This window comes from Carcharodon carcharias, chromosome 20 (assembly GCF_017639515.1).
Source record: "Carcharodon carcharias isolate sCarCar2 chromosome 20, sCarCar2.pri, whole genome shotgun sequence".
Taxonomy (NCBI): Eukaryota; Metazoa; Chordata; class Chondrichthyes; order Lamniformes; family Lamnidae; genus Carcharodon; species Carcharodon carcharias.
In genome coordinates, this window is record NC_054486.1 from 105,933,903 (window position 1) to 105,949,658 (window position 15,756).

General features: G+C 42.3%; 1 protein-coding gene across 2 annotated transcripts in view; it reads right to left on the reverse strand.

Annotated features, from left to right (window-relative positions):
* Window positions 1-15,756, reverse strand: part of ttc7b (tetratricopeptide repeat domain 7B) — a 303,169-nt gene that overhangs the window by 202,806 nt on the left and 84,607 nt on the right. The window contains exons 1-2 of one of the 2 annotated variants that reach the window (XM_041214519.1): window positions 1,587-1,691; window positions 1,298-1,376 (exon numbers count right to left, since the gene is read on the reverse strand). In XM_041214519.1, coding sequence (XP_041070453.1) covers window positions 1,298-1,376; window positions 1,587-1,612 — 105 coding nt within the window. In that variant the 5' untranslated portion in view covers window positions 1,613-1,691. Of the gene's footprint in view, window positions 1-1,297; window positions 1,377-1,586; window positions 1,692-15,756 lie in introns of those variants that run through there. The other variant, XM_041214518.1, reaches the window with a different exon arrangement.

The following is a 15,756-nucleotide window of genomic DNA, read 5'->3' on the forward strand; positions in this document are numbered from 1 at the left end:
CCACATTTTCTGTTTCTACTTCAGATTTCTAACATCCGCAACACTTCGCTTTGGTTTTGCTGCTCATTCAACTAGGCTAGTTGAGCCAAATGACCCCGAGCACAAATTTTACTGTGCTGTAGATTCTATATAAACCTGTAACTAATTTAATTTCTACCCACTTCCTCGTACAAACCAACTGGCCGGACTGACCTGCACATGCCAGGTGTTCAAATGCAGAGGGAGCCGAGTTGGCTGATGACCAGCAAGGCCAGAAAGCAAGACACATTAATTGGCACAGCACCAGGGCTTTGCAGATGGATAAAAATAATGATCCTGGGTTCTTGTCTTGGTCACTGTGCAACAAAAAAAAAAACAAGTTGCATTTATATGGTGTCCTTAATGTAATAAAAGCTCCTCTCCCATGGTGCTTCACAGAGCACTGTCAGATGAAACTTGACACCAAGCCCACGTAAAAGAAATCGCAGGACAGCTGGCTAAAGCTTCAAGGAGGGAGGATTTAAGAAGCATCTTAAAGGAGGTGAGAAAGAGCTTTAGGAGAAGAATTCCAGAGTTTGGGGCTTAGGAAGCTGAAAACCCACCCACCAATTGAGGGTTGATTAAAAAGGAATGCGCAGGAGGCCAGGATTGGAGGCGTGCAGATATCTCGGAGGGTTGTGGGGCTGAACAAGGTTACGGAGATAGTAAAAGCAAGGCTGTGGGAGGATTGGAAAACTGAGAATTTAAGAACGAGGTGTTGCTGGACTGGGAGCCAATGTAGGTCAGTGAGTACAGGGGTAATGGATGAACAGGACTTGATGTAATTTAGATTCGTGTAGCAGAAATTTGGATCAGCTCAAGTTGGAGGAGGATGGAAGGTAGGGGGCCAGCCAGTAACCAGTGACCCATTCTGGAAATTGTATGTTGGCTCAGCTATAAAATCATCCATGGTGGAGCCTGCTGACACACAAGTTACAGATGAAGAACAGTCTGGGCAAGGTTCCAGAGGCAGCTAATGACTTTGGAACGTCCTCCCAGCAACTTCAGAAGAGGAAGAAAACTGGAGATGGGATAAAGTAACTTGAACAATAAATGTGTTGTAATTATCCTGAGTTGGACAACACTGCCCACGTAGCCCAAGGTTAGCATTTGGCTATTAATCAGTGCTGCTTAGACTACCCATAGGAAGCAATCTGTACATGGCTACTTTGGCAGTTTTCAGATGATCATAACAGTTAATTTAAATATAACTGATCTGGGCATTTGCCAAAAGCAGCAAGCACCCTTTCGACATTGTGGAACAAGTCTGGTCACTCACCATACGCAAATTCTGTGTGGTCCTTGTTTCCACAGCTCTCAAGATTTCTCGAAACCGAGTAACTCCTCTTGTCAAGTTTCTGTATAAATGTAACATAGCATAAACAATAGGATAAAGAAGGAGCAATTAAGAAATAAGCAAAGAAAAATTTCATTCTTAAATGAGTACAATACTCTAATACTTCAGCCTCTTAGCCAGCATCAGCAAAGTGACTATGAAGCTGTCGCACTGTCATAAAACCCAACTGGTTCATTAATGCGCTTCTGGGAAGGAAACCTCTGGTCCTTACCTGGTCTGGCCTATATGTGACTCCATATCCACACCAACGTGACTGACTCGCAATGGTTCTCTGAAATGGCCTAGCAAGCCAGTACAAAAAAGAATAAGAACAAAATCAGGCAGACCACTTGGCAACAAGTCCACCGGGAGGGCTGGCCTTTATTGTCCATCCCTAGTTGTCCTTAAGGTGGTGGTGAGCTGCGTTCTTGAACTGCTGCATTGTCTTCAGCCCCTCAATTCGAGGATGATGTCTACTCCGGGTTGCGAGTTTCTGCCATGGGTCTTCAAGTGACTGAACAGGCCAATTCTCAGCCTGCAGATCTTTGGGCATAATGGGCAGGATGTTCCACAAGGTAGTGGGGTCCAGAGTGCAAGATTTACTTCCTTTTCCTTCTTTCTCTGCCTCTGCTCTACCTCATCAAGATGTTTGGACTCAAAGTGCAATGCAGCCCAATGGACAAATTGCTGTCATTTTGAAAGACTGGTAGCAAGCTCCTCCCAGTCATTAACATCAATGTTTCTGCACTTCAAGGAGAGTTTCAGAGTGTCTTTAAAACATTTTCTTTGTCCTCTCCCGGAACGCTGGCCATTTGGCAGTTGAGAAAATACAGCCTAGCGGGGGAAACGCTTTTCGACTATTCAGACACAGTGTGCAGCCCATTGTAGTTGATTTTGCAGGAGTATTGCCTGCATTTGGATAGCAAAGGTAGTCCCACAAAGCTGTTAGGTAAGGAAGTCCAGAATTTTGACCCAGCAATAATGAATGTGATATATGTCCAAGTCAACATAGTTTTCTACTTGGAGGGTAACTTACAAGTAGTGGTGTTCCCATGTGCCTGTTACCCTTGTTCTTCTACATGGTGGAGGTTGCAGGTTTGAGAGGTGCTGAAGAAGCCTTGGCAAGTTGCTGCAGTGTAACCTGTAGATAGTACTTGCTGCAACCATTGGTTTAGTATATTAGTAAGACGCTGTCAAACAACTTTGAACAATAAGAATTTGAACCTGACAGTAGCAAGCAGCAGAAAAAAATAAATGCAGGATTGCATGTTATGCCAACAAGATAATCCTGGGTGGATTGCAGCATTCCTATTGCTACATCAGGTAACTTGCGAACCCATACAATTTAAGCAGTATATTAACTTAATTAAATAAATTCAGCTAATCAAGACATCCTGCTTTAATTGACCATTTAGCTTTCAGGCGCTGTCAAGAGAAAGGAGAAAAGTCAGCCAGTTCAATTTTGGATACTCGGGGGAGTCCATCTGATGAAGAGTGTTGCAACATTGTGTTGCACTGCTTGCTGTTTGATAATTTACAGTTTGCAATGGTTGTTATAATGACACTATCTTCTTACACTTAACAGAATTTCAAGCCTTTCCAGAAAAGTGAGTAGGATCAAGAATAAATAAAGCCAAAATACTGCAGATGCAGTTACTGGGTGTTTCAAGACCTTAAGCATTATTCCTTTCCCACGAGTTTGTCCATGGATTATTGTTTTATTTTTACATTGCTCTGCTAAAGAAGCAATGGAAGCACAGTGAAATTTGACGGCAAGATCTTCCCCACCCCCAACATCATGTTCACTGAATGTTTTATCGTTAAAGAAATCACAGGTTGGTTCTGAATTTAATCTCCTCTGTTACACATCACTGAGTAAAATCAACAAAAGTGGTTTAATAACCCTGAGCTCTAGTAACACCACTATCAGACAAATCATTGTACAAAGAAATGGAACTAACTCTGTACAGAGCAAACACTGTTTTACCAATTAAACATTTGTTTCCCCATGCAGGTTTCTTTTCCTACTCCTTTCTGTAGTTATTACCATCTGTTTTGACAATCTTTGCACCTGTCCCATTAGCCAGGATCTGTACTATCTTGACGCTTTCTCTTTTGGTTTTTTTATGTCATCACTTACCCCTTTAGTTGTCCATGGTTGTTTTATATAAGTGTAACTGGTTCTGTATCACATTAAATTATTTTATTGAACCCTGCCCAGATCGTCTCACATTTTACCCATGAACAGGCTTGTCCAGTTTACTGTGAACAGTCTCCACCTCGTGGCATTTCAGTCAGCCCTACCTAAACCTAGTTTGCTTGTCCCAAGCAATATGAAAGTCAAAATCCCTCATTAAAATCACCCTGCCTTTGCTACATGCTTGTCTAATCTCTTTATTTATGCAATCTACCATTCACAGCTGCTTCCAGAGGGCCTATACAGAGCTCTCATTACGATCTGAAATCATTTTGAATTTCTTAATGCTATCCATAAATTTTACCCATTGCCTGTTTATCGTTGAAGTGATCTCATCTTTAGTCATCAAGGCTACCTCTTTCTGTATACCATTGTCCCTATCTTTTATCTGCACTTTGTAAGATAATGCATTTAGTCCCTAGTCCCGATGGTCTTGCAGCCATATCTCAATAATGGCTACTATGTCATAACATCCGAGTTGAATTTACGCCTGTAATTCATTCAATTTGCTCCTTATACTACATATGTTTGCATAAAGGGTGTTTGAGTCACACACTGTGTGCTTCACAATCTGAACTTCAACGCTAATGTTTTACTAACATGTTTCTTATTTCTTTCTCATAGCTTAATCGATCTGTATCCTTTAGTTTTGCCTGAACCACAATTTCAGAATGTTACTCTAATCTCCCACTTCTTTTGCTTTTAAACTGTTAATAATACTACCTTGTCTGAGCACTCCCCACCATTTATTGGTTTAAGGTTTTTATGACCACCCTTCCATTAGGACGCTGCTCCCAGCCCGCTTCAGGAAGAGTCTGTTCTTATGATACAGTTCCTTCCTGTACCAATACTGGTGCTAGTTTCCCACATCACTTCTTCAACCATGTGATCACCTCCCTAATATGCTTAACCAATTTGCATGTGGCTTAGGTAATAATCCAGGGATTTTACCTCGAGGTCCTGTTCTTTAATTTAGCTCCCAGTTCCTGGTACACTCCCTGCATTGTTGGTCCCAATTTGAACCACAACAACTGGATTCTCCCCCTCCCCATCCAATATCCTCTCAAACCAGTTTGAAATATCCCTCACCCTGGGATCAGGTAGGCAACGCACCATTTAGGGCTCTGAAATCTGTTTACAAAGGATGCTATTTTCCCTCAGTTATTAAATCCCCAACATTACAATTCTCTTTCTCCTCTTCCCCTCCATGGACAAATCCCCTGCCTCAAGGTGCCATGGTCAGAATTTTTGCTTTCCTTTCGACGTTCTTTACGCTCATCCTTACAAGTAGCAAAGTACTTTGTACTTGTTGAATAGGATCCGTTTCTGCAAATCCTTGTTTGCCATCTTACCTGGGTTCCCCTGTCTCTGTAAACTATCAGTCACACAACTTCTGCTCTGAACCTAGATCTATCCATGAGGTGTGACTGAAGTCTGGAGTTAACTGCCCAAGTACTGTTACCCCTCCTTTATTGTCAGCGTGTCTCCACTCACACCCCAGCTCAATGACTCTGGGCCAGAGAGATTTGAAACAGAGACATTTACTGCAGATGTGTTCCCTTGGGACAGTCTCACTGGCTACAAACACCCACATACCTCAGTCCATACATACAATCTGTTCTGCAATATCTTAGTCTGTGTTATTTATATCTACTTTTTAATTTGTACTTTTTTCCTTTCTTTATACCCTAACTTGCATAAAATTCTAAATATTTAGTGTTTCAAACTTACTTGAACCACTTCAAGAGTTGGGAGGCAAAAAGCAGCACTTCCTCCTCTCCTGCACTGAATTCCTACTTACACAGAACATTACATTTCCCCAACTTCTGCACTCTGTTTACAATGCTCTCTGTTCTACAACTACACTACTGACCACTCAATGTTGTCTCTCCCATTAGACCCTGATGCTGTTGCCTCTCTCCAATCAGACCCTGAAGTTGCAGCTGCTGCTCATCTGTCAAGTCTAAATGATTCGTACAGTGAAAATAGACAAAGCAGATACAAAATCAAGGCACCATTTCCACTGCCACTGACCTGTTGCATGCTAAAAGGTGAAATATTCACAGATCTGTAGTCATTTGTACCAGAATAATGATATCGCCGCTCAGTGTGGGAACTCCAGTTTCCCAGTGGGACTAATTTGATTGTTATAAACCTGATATTCATTGATTATATGTATGCGGTATTTACAGAGTTAAATTCAACTGTATGTGTGCCATTTAACTACGTAGATTGCAGACAGGGATTTATTACAAGTGGGCACAATTTAAGAGTCTCCTCTGTGCGCTTGATATGAATAAAGCTCATTTAGCTGACAAATCAGTTTGAATGTTTATCATTGTCATTTTCTAGCAGTAACATCCAGTTAAGTAACAATGCATTTTAACATATATAGAAGCCTGTTGCAGCTGGAAGAACCAAACTATTTGGCACCCATTTTCGGAAAAAAGAGAGATCAGGTCAATATAATTAGTACTGAACACTCAAGTAGCATCTGTGCATCAAATCATTAACATTTTACAGAATCATTGATTATCTACTATGGAATTATGGCAGGTGGTTTCTTTACTTGAAGGGAAAATCTGAGAGGCTAGGAGGAAGAGCAAGGGGAGTGAGACTAATCAAATAGCTCTTTCAAAGAGTCGACACAAGCATGATGAGCCAAATGGCCTAATTCTGTACAATATGATTCTTGTCCAAAGTATGCATGCATCACTTGATTACACTCTCCTTAAATTAAAAATCTTATGCCTGCCTAAATACACCTCCGCCTATAAGCTTTATTGCCTGTCAGTGTGATTTGTCATACTGATTTGTCAACTCTTCTCATTGTAAGTTCCTGCTTCAACATTTTCTATTCAATTTGTCGGTGCTGTCTTTTTGTTAAGGAACCAACCAATTTGTCCAAAGCACCTTTTGAAAAAAAGTTATTTCTCTTTTTCCTCAGTAAACTGAACTTTCTAATGTCCAAGAGAAAACATTACGTTTAAAAAAGTTTCACAATAACACTGTTAAATTTATCAATGGATTGTGTCTTTTAATACCTTAAATGAACATCTTTACTTAAAGGTGTCAATCTTTCCAAAATATGTGGACATCTTACAAGAACTTAAATTGTTAACTAAAGACTGGTTCTGTAGTATGAGTACATGTAATTATCTCAGTAGTGTACCCAAATAATGGTCTGCTTATGGACGACTTCCTCCACAACTGCCCCTGCCTCCCTCATTTTTTAAGAAAACAGAGTTTGTTGAATTTCAAAATCATTTGGAGAAAGGCCACAGAACAAATTTCAAAAGCTTTATGCAGGAAAATTTATACTAATGGTTTATTTTTGTCCCTTACAAAAATTTTTAAAACTCTTCCCTTGGCCTGCATGTAAATCTCAACGGCTGGTGCTCTATAACTCACCACTAGGGACCACTCTAGGACAGTGCACTCTGATTGGGTCTTTTTTAGATGTATCTGGCTTTCACTCATCTCTGATCCACTGTATAACAACGAGAAGAAAGATGAGAGGGCATGTGTGTGTGTGGGTACTGAGCAAGTATCAATACTCAGCTGTGATTCCTCAATGAGATAGGTTGATGACACTAACTGCCAAGGCTCACAGATGAACCAGTCATTTCAACAAGGTGAATGACATTCAGTACCCATGAAAATATATCCCAGTGCAGATCAGTACAGTACAGAAAATTGGGTAAATAAACAAAAACCATGCATTTGGCTTTTTGCCTACTGCAGAATTTTTTTAAAGAATATTTTAAACATCAATCACCGAAAGAACTGCGTAAAAATAAGTGAAATGAATGGTACAATCTTATTTAAGTCTGTAAGACAAGAATAAGACAGCTGTTGTATTTACATAATGTTTGTGTACTGCTGCCTTGAATGCTTGTAGTCTTTCAGATCAACGTTAGTTAGAAGGCACCCCAGGGATGAATAATTCTATAGGACACAGTCCCTGATCTAAGAATTTGTATGATGGACAGTTTAAAGAATGACTTTTCTATTTCTATAGAAACAGCTCCCGCTTTCTCCCCAAATCCATTGATCCCTTTCGCCCCAAGAGCTCCTTCTAACTCCTTCTTGAAAACATAAAATATTTTGGCCTCAACTACTTTCTGTGGTAGCGAATTCCACAGGCTCAGCACTCTCTTAGTGAAGAAATTTCTCATCTCAGTCCTAAACGGTCTACCCCGTATCCTCAGACTGTGAGCCCTGGCTCTGGACTCCCCCACCATCAGAAACATTCTTCCTGCATCCACCCTGTCTAGCCCTGTTAGAATTTTATAGGTTTCTATGAGAGCCCTCCTCATTCTTCTGAACTCCGGCAAATATAATCCTAACTGACTCAATCTCTCCTCATATGTCAGTCCCGCCATCCCAGGAATCAATCTGGTAAACCTTCGCTGCACCCCCTCTATAGCAAGTATACCCTTCCTCAGATAAGGAGCCCAAAACTGCACACAATATTCTGGGTGTGGTCTCACCAAGGCCCTGTATAATTGCAGCAAGACATCCCTGCTCCTGTATTCGAATCCTCTCGCTATGAAGGCCAACATACCATTTGCCTTCTTTACCGCTTGCTGCACCTGCATGCTTACCTACAGCACCCAGGTCTCGTTGCACATTCCCCTCTCTCAATTTATAGCCATTCAGATAATAATCTGCCTTCCTGTTTTTGCTACCAAAGTGGATAACCTCACATTTATCCACATTATACTGCATCTGCCATGCATTTGCCCACTCAATCAGCTTGTCCAAATCACACTGAAGCATTTCTGCATCCTCCTCACAGCTCACCCTCCCACCCAGCTTTGTGTCATCTGCAAATCTGGAGATATTACATTTAGTTCCCTCATCTAAATCATTAATATATATTGTGAATAGCTGGGGTCCCAGCACCGATCCCTGTGGTACCCCACTAGTCACTGCCTGTCATTCGGAAAAAGACCCGTTTACTCCTACTTTTTGTTTCCTGTCTGCCAACCAGTTTTCTATCCACCTCAATACACTACCCCCAATCCCATGCGCTTTAATTTTACGCCTATAACCTAAAACCATATCCACTGGGTAAAACTCAGCTGGTGCGTTATACTACTCCAAAAATCATGAAAATCACACCACTCAACAAAAATGGTGCCTTCTAAAAATTTGGCTTGTTCAATTCTGTGAACGACAGCTTTGAAATAAAGTAATAGAATGGAGCTTGAATAAGGTAAGGGATATGGGAGGGAAGAAGGATCACGGGTATTCGTGGATGAGGGGACACAAAGTTGTGAGGCTTCATGAACTGGGTGAATTAACAAACAATTTAAAAATAATTTAAAAACTTTACAGTCAGATTTGTATACACATCACTTTAGTTTGCATTTCTGCAGTAAGAAATTTGCTTGCAATTTTTGCCAAATTTCTGTAGTTGCCCAATGCCCACAATATAACTTGAAATTCCTTCCTCTCAAGTTCTGTCGAAGGGTCGTGAGGACTCGAAACGTCAACTCTTTTCTTCTCCGCCGATGCTGCCAGACCTGCTGAGTTTTTCCAGGTAGTTCTGTTTTTGTTTTAGTTATTTATCTGGTTCCTTTCTGAACGAGTTAGTCAACTTTTGCTCAGTCAGTTATACACATTCATAGTTTGGCGGAAGATTCAATTCTTCTGATCGCTAGTCTCAACGAAGACTGATTTTGTGCATGTGGCCTACAGTTCTGTGGTCATACTCAAGGCCAAAGAGCCAGCTGACATTTTCACCATTATTATCTCTCAGCATATTTTAAAGACATCTTTGGTACTCTGTAAAATGATTGTGTAGAAAATAAAAAGCCTGCATGTGAAAATTTCAACTAATAGACTATCTATTCTCCACCATTTAATGCATTTTTGGTTAAATAGTTGGTGGGAAGCTTAGGCCTTCTCCCAATACAGCTTTGAAATCAGCTGCTAATAAGTACCTGAGAAAACTAATGCGAATGCTTCTCTCTTTTGTCTCTCCCACTGTGGAAAGTTCCTGCATTACAAACAGAACTAAACAGGAGTTTACTATATCCTTGGTACAATTTTAAGAGATTGGAGATGTTCATTAAGTTATATCCCCACTGAAAGGAACGCAACTGATATGCCACTAATGAAGAGCCATGTTCCAGCTTGCAAATTCACCAGTTTATACTGTTCTGGCAGCAACACCAGGACAGCTGTGCATGGGCAATTTTTACCACGTCACATTAGTTCTTAAACGTCTGTACACAGACCATCCCTAATGTCAAGACAGCAATGTTAAAATCAGATTGCTGACCTAAATGTGCAGGCTGAGAGCACTGCACATTTTCACAGCTAGAAGAAAAATATTAGCACTGTAATGTAAATTGAATATTAGAGTCACTCAGTACAAGCATTACATTTTGATAACATGTAAATTCTCCATTGAGTTAACAGGGTAGTACCATTTAGAGAGATGACTATCAATATTATGATCAAATTGAGAATCAAACTGTGGTTCATGGTTTTGCTATTTTCTTTATGCTCTTTGGCAACAGAAACTCAGTATCAAAATGGAAAGCCTTGTCAAAAACAGAATTACCTGGAAAAACTCAGCAGGTCTGGCAGCATCGGCGGAGAAGAAAAGAGTTGACGTTTCGAGTCCTCATGACCCTTCGACAGAACTTGCGTTCGAGTCCAAGAAAGAGTTGAAATATAAGCTGGTTTAAGGTGTGTGTGTGGGGGGCGGAGAGATAGAGAGACAAAGAGGTGGAGGGGGGGCGGTGTGGTTGTAGGGACAAACAAGCAGTGATAGAAGCAGATCATCAAAAGATGTCAACGACAATAGTACAATAGAACACATAGGTGTTAAAATTAAAGTTGGTGATATTATCTAAACGAATGTGCTAATTAAGAATGGATGGTAGGGCACTCAAGGTATAGCTCTAGTGGGGTTTTTTTTTATTTATCTCATGGAAATAGGTGGGAAAAGGAAAACCTTTATAATTTATTGGAAAAAAAAGGGAAGGGGGAAACAGAAAGGGGGTGGGGATGGGGGAGGGAGCTTACGACCTAAAGTTGTTGAATTCAATATTCAGTCCAGAAGGCTGTAAAGTCCCTAGTAGGAAGATGAGGTGTTGTTCCTCCAGTTTGCGTTGGGCTTCACTGGAACAATGCAGCAAGCCAAGGACAGACATGTGGGCAAGAGAGCAGGGTGGAGTGTTGAAATGGCAAGCGACAGGGAGGTTTGGGTCATTCTTGCGGACAGACCGCAGGTGTTCTGCAAAGCGGTCGCCCAGTTTACGTTTGGTCTCTCCAATGTAGAGGAGACCACATTGGGAGCAACGAATGCAGTAGACTAAGTTGGGGGAAATGCAAGTGAAATGCTGCTTCACTTGAAAGGAGTGTTTGGGTCCTTGGACGGTGAGGAGAGAGGAAGTGAAGGGGCAGGTGTTGCATCTTTTGCGTGGGCATGGGGTGGTGCCATAGGAGGGGGTTGAGGAGTAGGGGGTGATGGAGGAGTGGACCAGGGTGTCCCGGAGGGAGCGATCCCTACGGAATGCCGATAAGGGGGGTGAAGGGAAGATGTGTTTGGTGGTGGCATCATGCTGGAGTTGGCGGAAATGGCGGAGGATGATCCTTTGAATGCGGAGGCTGGTGGGGTGATAAGTGAGGACAAGGGGGACCCTATCATGTTTCTGGGAGGGAGGAGAAGGCGTGAGGGCGGATGCGCGGGAGATGGGCCGGACACGGTTGAGGGCCCTGTCAACGACCGTGGGTGGAAAACCTCGGTTAAGGAAGAAGGAGGACATGTCAGAGGAACTGTTTTTGAATGTAGCATCATCGGAACAGATGCGACGGAGGCGAAGGAACTGAGAGAATGGGATGGAGTCCTTACAGGAAGCGGGGTGTGAGGAGCTGTAGTCGAGATAGCTGTGGGAGTCAGTGGGTTTGTAATGGATATTGGTGGACAGTCTATCACCAGAGATTGAGACAGCGAGGTCAAGGAAGGGAAGGGAAGTGTCAGAGATGGACCACGTGAAAATGATGGAGGGGTGGAGATTGGAAGCAAAATTAATAAATTTTTCCAAGTCCTGACGAGAGCATGAAGCGGCACTGAAGTAATCATCGATGTACCGGAGAAAGAGTTGTGGAAGGGGGCCGGAGTAGGACTGCAACAAGGAATGTTCCACATACCCCATAAAGAGACAGGCATAGCTGGGGCCCATGCAGGTACCCATAGCCACACCTTTTATTTGGAGGAAGTGAGAGGAGTTGAAGGAGAAGTTGTTCAGTGTGAGAACAAGTTCAGCCAGACGGAGGAGAGTAGTGGTGGATGGGGATTGTTCGGGCCTCTGTTCGAGGAAGAAGCTAAGGGCCCTCAGACCATCCTGGTGGGGGATGGAGGTGTAGAGGGATTGGACGTCCATGGTGAAGAGGAAGCGGTTGGGGCCAGGGAACTGGAAATTGTTGATGTGACGTAAGGTGTCAGACGAATCACGGATGTAGGTGGGAAGGGACTGGACAAGGGGAGAGAGAAGGGAGTCAAGATAACGAGAAATGAGTTCTGTGGGGCAGGAACAAGCTGAGACGATCGGTCTACCGGGGCAGTTCTGTTTGTGGATTTTGGGTAGGAGATAGAAGCGGGCCGTCCGAGGTTGGGAGACTATCAGGTTGGAAGCTGTGGGAGGGAGATCCCCAGAGGAGATGAGGTCAGTGACAGTCCTGGAAACAATGGCTTGATGTTCAGTGGTGGGGTCATGGTCCAGGGAGAGGTAGGAGGAAGTGTCTGCGAGTTGACGCTCAGCCTCCGTGAGGTAGAGGTCAGTGCGCCAGACAACAACAGCACCACCCTTGTCAGCGGGTTTGATGACAATGTCAGGGTTGGACCTGAGAGAATGGAGTGCAGTAAGTTCAGAGAGAGACAGGTTAGAATGGGTGAGAGGAGCAGAGAAATTGAGACGACTAATGTCGCGCCGACAGTTCTCAATGAAAAGATCAAGAGAAGGTAAGAATCCAGAGGGAGGGGTCCAGGTGGAGGGAGAATATTGGAGATGGGTAAAAGGATCCGTTGAACTGGGAGAGGACTCCGGCCCAAAGAAGTGAGCCCGGAGACGAAGACGGCGGAAGAAGAGTTCAGCATCATGCCGAGCCCGAAATTCATTGAGGTGAGGGCGTAAGGGTATGAAACTAAGTCCTTTGCTGAGCACTGAACGTTCAGCATCGGAGAGGGGAAGGTCTCTTGGAAAGCCTTGTACTGTACTGAAGGGCTGCAGTGAGAGATTGATTGCTTTAATGAAAATGACGTAAACTATACAAACATGCCCCATCTCAGTTTTATGGAATTAAGATGCAGCACTGGAAAACCCATGTGTGTAATGGACTGATCTCTCAAGTTTGTTTCCCAGAACAAGGATGTGCAGCAGCAGAATCACAAATCTGCTACCCAGCCCCTGTACAAATAGTGGGATTTGGTGGGGATATGGAGGATGGAGCCTCTGTTGCTCAGTGAAGTGCCCAAACAGTCTAATAAGCATCAAGTCTGGGGTTGTTGATGTGGTTATTTGAGAGTTTGAGAAATGGAGAACTTCCAATGAATGAGGAGAGAAAGAGATTCAATTATGGAGGAGAGAAGACTGCAAAAAGAATTAATAAAGGCTAAATGAGTGATAATGCAAATGGTGACAAGCACATGATTGAAGAGAGAGGTAGGCGAAGGAGAGATATTAACCTGGAGAGGGGTGGTGAAGGAGAGACAAAGCAAGCACACATATGAGCGAAAGAGAGAATTGCAACCTTAATTCATAATTAATTTCAGTATCAGGAGTTTAATCCACTAATTTTAAACTGGTGGCATTTAATTCTACACCAATTTTCAAGTCACAGGTCTGCTTAATCGCCAACTGTAGGTCAGGAGGAACAGTAACATTTGAAATAAGTTACCAGGAAAGGCAATTGAAGCAGACAGTATAAATAGGTTCAAAAGACAATTCAATGAATTACTGGAATTGAAGGATAAAACGGCAAGTTCAGTAGATTGGGACGATTGACACGCTTGGAGTAATGGTCCTATTGTTGTCCAAAAGATGTTTATATTCTTACATAAGCCTTTCAACTTCCAGAGCAAGATGATAGTGCGTCACGGACACAGCTGCCTTCATACTCTGCTCCTGCTGGCTAATGATGACAGTCAGCGGATTTATTCCAAGTCCCAACATAGGAATAATCCTTGAAGTGTTACTGTTGTGCCCATTCCACATCCAGTGTTTCTCCAATCATCTTTAATTTGCTAATCATTTTCTGAAAGAAAACTTCAGGGTAAAAATCCACGATGCCTCAGGAAGCCTAATTTTATCAGTAGCTTCTTGGTACCAACATTATAAAAGTGACTACACTTCAAAAGAACTTCATTGGCTGTAAAGCCCTTTAGGACATCCTGAGGTCATGAAAGGTGCTTTAGAAATGCAAGCTCTTTCATTGTAATTAAATTGATCTGAACTACTGATACCTGACAAGAGTCCTCCAGTTGAATTTTCTGTGAACTTCTCTACGATAGACATACTTGCTGCTAGCTCAGTTATGCTTCCTTGGATCATGTTTCAAAAGTGTTTCAAGAGCTGAGCACTCTTGATGAATAAGCCTGCCAACCAAGATGTACAGGTATTGGGGTGTATTTATTCAATCAATCTTTCTAACAGTAGCCATCTCATTTATATTTCAAGCTTTCACTCTCTTGCTGCACAGGTCGAAGATCTCCACTGAGATCATTCTTACATGGTTTATAGCATAAATCACAATTAACATCAGGGTACAGGCAGACATGAACCGCAGGCTTGTAGCGATGTGAGGTTTAATTACGTGAAGCTGCATTTAATTAGCACTGGAGTGCTTAGTTCAGCAATTCCGGGCCAGCTAAAGGGCTTATTGCTGTAGTATTTCACGCTTTCCACCCCCACCTCATCAATATAACAAGTTATTGCCAAATACAATAGTGTAAAACACAAACAAAATGAAAGATCATCGACCTGAAATGTTAACTCTGTTTCTCTCCACAGATGCTGCCTGACCTAACTGAGCATTTCCAGCATTTTCTGCTTTTATCACAATAGCGCGCATAAATTGTTAGATACCAGAAGTATTTGAGAGTGAACCACAGTGCTCAAAATGAACCAGGGAAATGCTAATTGAAGGAAGAGAGCTGCTTTGGGAAAGGTTAAGTTTTATTTGGGATTGGAGAAGAAAAGGATGTAATGCAGGTTTGCCATTGTAGGCATATTATCTTTCCAAAAAGACCAGGACATAGACAGGCTGGTGAAATTTAATGCAGACAAGTATGAAGGGATTCATTTTGGCAGGAAGAACATGGACAGATGATAAAAAATAAAAAGTACAATTCTAAAGGGGTGCAGGAGCAGAGGAAGCTAGGGGGATATATGCACAAATTATTCAAATTGCCAGGGAAGGTTCAGAAAGCAGTTAAATAAAGCATATGGGGTCCAGAGCTTATAAATAGGGACAAAGAGTACAAAAACAAGAAGCTTTGATAAACCTGTGTAAAAACACTGGTTTGGCCTCAAATGGAGTATTGCATCCAGCAACTCACCAAGGTTGCTTTGTCAGCAACTTACCAAACAAGTGGCCTTTACCATCTAGAAAGACAAAGACAGTAGATGCATGGGGAACCACCACCTGCAGGCTCCCCTCCAAGTCACACACCATCCTCACTTAGAAAATTGCTGACTTAAAATCCTGGAACTCCTTCCCTATTAGCACTGTGGATGTTCCTACACCACATAGACTGCAGCGGTTTGAGAAGGAAGCTCACCATCACCACCTTCTCAAAGGTAATTAGGGATGGGCATAAATGATGACCTGGCCAGTGATGTCCACATCCCATGAACGAATAATTTTAAAAACAGTTCTGTGCACCACACTTTAGGAAGGATGTGAAGGTATTAGAGAGGGTGCAGATAAGATTCACAAGAATGGCTGACCTTCCAGGTCACCAATCTGAAACAGTAATCCTGCTTTTCTCTCTCCACAAATGCTGCCCGGCCCGCTGTCTGTTTCTGGCATTTTCTGTTTTTGTTTCAGGTTTAGGTTTCTAGCATCGGTAGCATTTTGCTTTATTTTCATAATTACTTTTGATGTGTAGGTACTGTTATAAATGAAGGAAACATGGCAGCCAATTTATGGACAGGAAGGACTCACAAAAATGAAATAACTGACT